The sequence below is a fragment of the Aethalodelphis obliquidens genome, unplaced genomic scaffold (genome assembly GCF_003676395.1).
Source record: "Aethalodelphis obliquidens isolate GAN/ISIS:26980383/991018 unplaced genomic scaffold, ASM367639v1 scaffold85, whole genome shotgun sequence".
NCBI classification, from domain to species: domain Eukaryota; kingdom Metazoa; phylum Chordata; class Mammalia; order Artiodactyla; family Delphinidae; genus Aethalodelphis; species Aethalodelphis obliquidens.
Window position 1 is genome coordinate 6062075 of NW_020838029.1, and position 6172 is coordinate 6068246.

The 6172-nt window shown below is 49.6% G+C and overlaps 1 protein-coding gene across 1 annotated transcript; it reads right to left on the reverse strand.

Annotated features, from left to right (window-relative positions):
- Positions 1–666: 666 nt before the first annotated feature.
- Positions 667–3851, reverse strand: P2RY4 (pyrimidinergic receptor P2Y4). Its single transcript, XM_027093652.1, is given in 2 exon segments — positions 667–3044; positions 3047–3851. Coding segments are annotated over 2 exon segments (1077 nt in total). The 3' UTR covers positions 667–2772.
- Between the last annotated feature and the right edge of the window lie 2321 nt (positions 3852–6172).

A 6172-nucleotide genomic window follows, 5' to 3' on the forward strand; every position in this document is an offset into this window, starting at 1 on the left:
CAGTGGAGAAAAGACAGCCTCTTCAATAAGCGGTGCTGGGAAAACTGGACAGGTACATGTAAAAGTATGAGATTAGAACATTCCCTAACACCATACACAAAAATAAGCTCAAAATGGATTAAAGATCTAAATGTAAGGCCAGAAATTATCAAACTCTTAGAGGAAAACATAGGAAGAACACTCTATGACATAAATCACAGCAAGATCCTTTTTGACCCACCTCCTAGAGAAATGGAAATAAAAACAAAAATAAACAAATGGGACCTAATGAAACTTCAAAGCTTTTGCACAGCAAAGGAAACCATAAACAAGACCAAAAGACAACCCTCAGAATGGGAGAAAATATTTGCAAATGAAGCAACTGACAAAGGATTAATCTCCAAAATTTACAAGCAGCTCATGCAGCTCAATAACAAAAAAAACAAACAACCCAATCCAAAAATGGGCAGAAGACCTAAATAGACATTTCTCCAAAGAAGATATACAGATTGCCAACAAACACATGAAAGAATGCTCAACATCATTAATCATTAGAGAAATGCAAATCAAAACTACAATGAGATATCATCTCACACCAGTCAGAATGGCCATCATCAAAAAATCTAGAAACAATAAATCCTGGAGAGGGTGTGGAGAAAAGGGAACCCTCTTGCACTGCTGGTGGGAATGTAAATTGATACAGCCACTATGGAAAAGAGTATGGAGGTTCCTTAAAATACTACAAATAGGAGGCAAGGTAACTCTTAAGAGGTCATAGGGGAGGATGAAGTTGGGGTCTTGAGAAGGTAGAAAATACAGGAAAGAGTTGCTCTGGAATGTTCACTAGGAACTCAGCAGGCTAAGGGGAATGGGGGCTTAGATGAAGTTCTAACACATCAAGTTTCAGTGGGTCAAGCCAGCCTTGGGCTCTGACTTCACGTGCAATCCCCTCTAGTCCTAGGAGAGAGAAGACTGTCCCAAGGTGAAAGTCAAGGTGTTTAAAATTAGAGTGTGAAGGAAGGTGGCCCAAAAGTAGCAGACCACAAAGTCTGGGCAGTTAGTCTCAGTTAAGCATAGGGGACTTCAATGGACTGGAGAAATGGAAGAGCCTGGGTCAGCTGTGATGAAGAGAGCAACTTTGTTAGGTGGGGCTGGTGGATAGGAGAGGTGATAGGTGAGGAGACTGTGGTCATCAGAATAAAAGGGAGCGAGTGCCGATGAGGAACAGCATATGAAACAGTCTAGGCAGTGGCCATGAGACTGGGAGGCTAGTAAGAAGAAGGCCAGTTCATTAACTCCTAGCAGAAGGGGTCCTTGATGTCTAGAGAGGAAGAGGGAGCACTTACAAGAATGCAAAGGGGGACTCAGGGGCAGTGAAATCATTTTTTTTTTCTGCAGACCAGCCCTAACTTTACTCTCCAGAGAGACCCCTTAGAAGCCAGGAGACAAGCAAGGGATCAGAGCTAGGTCAGCAAGAGTGGGGCAAAAGGAAAGGAAGGCTGGGGACTCAAGAGACCAAAGGACTGCAAGGCAATTTTAGAGAGGGTGCCTGGAAGTGTAAGCCTACCCTTCTCACGAATGCCTTCCCAGAAACTCTTACTTCCCAAGGCTTGGGAGTTAGCTCCCCAAATTCCACACCCCACCCCCACTCCTGGAAGTCTGTAAGCACTAAGATAGTGCTGGAGAGGAGTGACTGGATGGGAAACTCTGAGGGGAGCTGTCCTAGTCCCAGCGCCTTGTCCTGTCCTCGAAGTCCTAAAACCTGATCTGAAAGAGCTGGTGAGAGATTTATCTTTATCTAGGGCAGGAGCTAGAGAAAGGGGAGAGACCAGTGGAGAGTCAGCTCTGGGCCTCAGTCCCTGTCACCACCCCAATCTCTGCACAAACCTTCTCCACCCTTTGGTGCTGGAACTTATGCCATAGACACGAGAGCTCCTCCCTTGCGTTCTGAGCCATCCACTCTGCCTTTCATTAAGTACAGGAGAGCTGTCAAATATGTTCTCAGCAAACCTCATAAAGAAGGGCCAGTCCCATTCCTGTTCCAAAGGCCATTATCAGCTTGGGTCCTGCCCCCTGAGGCTCCTCAAGGTCCTCACCCCATGGGAAGACTCAGGACTCCCTCTCTACCTCATGGCTACCCACCATTCAACAGGGCCATGCCTCTAGCTGCACATGGGGACCCTGTCAGGCAGGCTCTCTGGGACGGTGCCCTAGTTCAGCGCCTCAGTAGACAAGACTATCCTGTCTTCCAGGGGAAACCAGGGAGTGGGTGTGGGCACTACATATGTCACTTCCCAGGCATTTGTGATATGCTGGTGCCCCCACTTCCTGATTCTGGCTATCACTGTCAGATGAGTCAGGCCAATACTGAGATCACCCCAGCTTCTTCACCCCTCCAGTTAAATGCTCTGGTCTGGCTGAAGGAATGCATGCTATACAAGGATATGGGGGGAGAGGGCAGGAGAAGGAGGGCTGGGGAAGATTTCCAGCAGCCTTGTAGGACCAAGAAACAGGACCAGTGGCCCCAGGAAGGGGACAGAAACAAAGAGAAAGAAGTCGAGGACGAAGAGTGGCTGCTAGTGTCTTTGGCTAAAAAGGAGAGGGCAACTGAAGGATTTAGGAGAGATGGGGTCACACGTGATTTCTCTGGCTCCTCCTAAACCTCAGGGTGAGGGCCTCTCTCCAGAGCTCAGAAAAGAGGAGAAAGCAGCCAGATAGGGTGTCACTATAAGGTTCCCTCCCCTCTGCCCTGCACTCACCCCCTTTCCTTCACTTCCCGGCTTCCGTTACAATCTATCTGCCCAAGCCGCCATCCTGGGGGGTGGCTGTCCACCTGCAGCTGCTGTCCTCAGGCAGGGACACCAGTGCCAGAGAGGAGGCAGCTGTGGGGAGCCGGGGCCTGCCACCCCTGCAGAGCTGCCGGAGCTGACGTCAATACTTGTCCCCAGTGAGCAAATAGAGCACAGGATCCAGGCAGCTATTGGCACTGGCCAGAGGCCGAGTCACTTTATAGACCATGTTGATGAGGTTCAGCACCCAGCAGTCAGCTTTCAACAGCCTTGCATGTAATAAACGGTGCGGGTGATGTGGAAAGGCACGAAGCAGACAGCAAAGACAGTCAATACCACAGCGATGGTGCGCAGCGAGCACAGACGGGAAGATGACTGGGCAGCCCCTGGCAAGGGCCGTTACAGGCGCTGGGCCATGAGCCCATAGCAGACAAGAGTGACCAGGCAGGGCACGTCAAAGAGCAGCCCCATGACTGCCGAACTGAAGTGCACGTAGTGGTCAAACTCCTCAGGCCGGGTGGTGTCGTGGCACAAGATGATGTCCCCCTTAGGGCTGGTGGTGACAAAGAACATGTTGGGCACGAGGCAGCCAGCTACGACCAACCAAACTGCCAGGCAGAGAAGGCCAGCAAGGCGCGGGCAGCCCCAGCGCAGCGCCCGCAGCGGGTGGCAGATGCCCAGGTAGCGGTGTATGCTGATGCAGGTGAGGAAAAGGACACTGCAGTAGAGGTTCCAATAGAAGAGAAAGCGGATGAACTTGCAGAGCCCAGTGCCAAAGGGCCAATGGTTGCGGGCTACATAATAGTAGACGAGGGTGGGCAGCGACAGGACGTACAAAGTATCTGACAAAGCTAAGTGGAACATGTAGGTGGCTGTCGCGTCCCACGGTCGGAGGCAAAAAAGGAAGAGCCAGATGGTCAGGGCATTGAGGCCTAGGCCCAGCGCAAACACAACTGCATAGCTCACGGGCAGCAGGATAAACTTGAACTCCTCATTAAACCGGCAGTCCAGCTCCAACTCACTGTCGTCAGGATCTGAGTGGGGGCCTAAGGGTGTGAACAGTGAGGACTCGGTACTGGTCATGGTCCCCCTAGGGGTGGAAAGGGCAGAAGTGAGGGTGACCAGATTTCCCTGGCCCCCCAGCCCTGACCTGGGGCAAAAATGCAGAGAATGGGGAGGGCAATGGTTGAAGCACAAGGGGGAGTTGAGAGGATGCATCTGGGAGTAACCTGGGTCAGCCTGGCTCCTGCCAGAGCTCCCTCGGTCCAGCCTGGGGAATAGTAGGCAGCAGGCAGTGCCAGGGCTCAGGAGGGCAGTCAGTGGGTTTGGGTCGTTCTTCTGAAGCTGACTCTGTCCTTCAGAGCTTGGTTAGCTAAAGGGGGTCAAGGCCTACCAGGACTATCCAATGTAGGAAGATACCCAGACCCAAATTGTCTCCCAACTTATCACAACAGCTGTGTCCCTGTGAAGAGGGCATCTCTCCATACAGTAACTTCTCTCCCCTGGTCCCAGTGTGTCTGAACTACAGTGATCTCTGATACCTTCCCCCAGCCTGGGCCAGCCCAGAAACCCCATCACCACCCTTACCCAAGAAACTTGGCACGTCTCCTACCTGCTCCCCTTGAAGCTGAGCCCAGCTGACTCTGTCACCCTTCCCCTTGGCAGCCAGAGGGCATATCCAAGGGGGCGGGGTTGGGCGTGGAGCCTGTACCTCCTCCCTGTCCTGGGAAATCATTAGAGCTAGAAAGGCCCATCAAGATTATCTAGTCCCACCCACTCAGTGCACCATTGGGAAACTGGGGCCCAGTGAGATGACTATTTAACGGCTCCTAAACGACTGTAGGAGAGAGTACACAAGGAAACGTCCAAGTTGACAGATGAAGAGCCAGGCCACTGGAGATAACTAAAACTGCAGGAAGATCATAAAAATCTGTATGAGCAGAAACATGGAAAATGAATGTTAGCATGGATAACACATCAAAAGATTTTAGGAAATCTAAACTACTGATATAAATCTTCACTCCATGTGCATATAATTATAAGAAATCTGTATATAGCACTTACTACATGCAAGGCACTGTTCTAAGTGCTTTGTACTTATTAATGGCCCCACAGGCTCTCTGTGATGTGGGTATCATGATTGTCCCTACCTCACTGATTAGAAAACGAAGGCACAGAAAGTTGAAGTGTTTTGCTAATTAGTGGTAGAGTCAAGATTTCAAACCCAGGAAGGCCAGCCTTTGAACCAGGCTTTAGCAATCCATAATTGCTATGCTTAGTGGCCTCTCTAAGCCACTGGCCATAATCTAGGAAAGGATAAGCAAACATGTTCTGAGAGCCTATTACGTGCTTGGACCAGTTCTAGGCACTGGTAGTTCACTAACAGTAAACAAAACAGGCAAAACCTCCTACTCTAATGGAGCTTACATACCAGTGGGAGGGAAAAGATAATAAAATTAACAAGTAAAATATATAGATCATGATCATTGTTATGGAAAAAAGTAAAGGAGGGAAAGGGAATAGAGAGGGTTTCTGTTTTAAATATTAGGGTGACTTTTGAATAAGGACCAGATGGTTGTGAGGAAGAGGAAACATAGAGAAGAGGTCAGAGAGTTTGGCACAAACCAGATCATGAAGGTCCTTGGAAGCCATTGTGAGGACATCTTGGCTTTTACTTTCAGTGACTGGGAAGCCATTGAGAGTTTAGAAGAGACAAGTATCAGGATCTGATTCACATTTTAGAAAGATTCCTGGCTAGCTCTATGTTGAGAATAGACTACAGGGCTAGGGACACAGGAGGAAGATCAGATCAGAGGCCATTGCCAATAGAGATGATGGCGGCTTGGACCAGGCCAGTGAAGGTGGTGAGAAGTGGCAGATTCTGGCTAGCTTTTGAAAGTAGAGACAACAATATTTACTGATAAGGGGTATAAGAGAAAGAGAGGAGTCACGAATGACTCCAAGATTTCTGGCCTGAGCAACTGGAAGAATGGACTTACACCATTGACAAAGATGGGGAAGGCTGTGAGAGGAGTAGGTGTGGGGAAACATGAGGAGCTCATTTTTCCACCTGCCAATTTCAAGATGCCTATTACGCATGTAAGAGGAGGTGGTGGGGAGGTGATTCACTCCTCCTCAAGGATGCTAGCCCACATGCTTCCCTTACAGACTCCACCCCCTCCTACATACCACCCTTCATCTCTCTCTATCACCCCAGGAGACCCTGGTCTGAATACAGCCAAGACAGTACGGACACCAAGCCTAGATGTTTGAGAGCCTAGTGCTAGGGAACATGGAATTGTCAGGAGCTCTGGGCCTAAGGCTCCTGGGGCTAACTAAGTCTCCGTGATTATGGAAGTCTTAGGCACAGGAAGCAAGCTCTGGGCCTGGAGGACTCTGAGGGT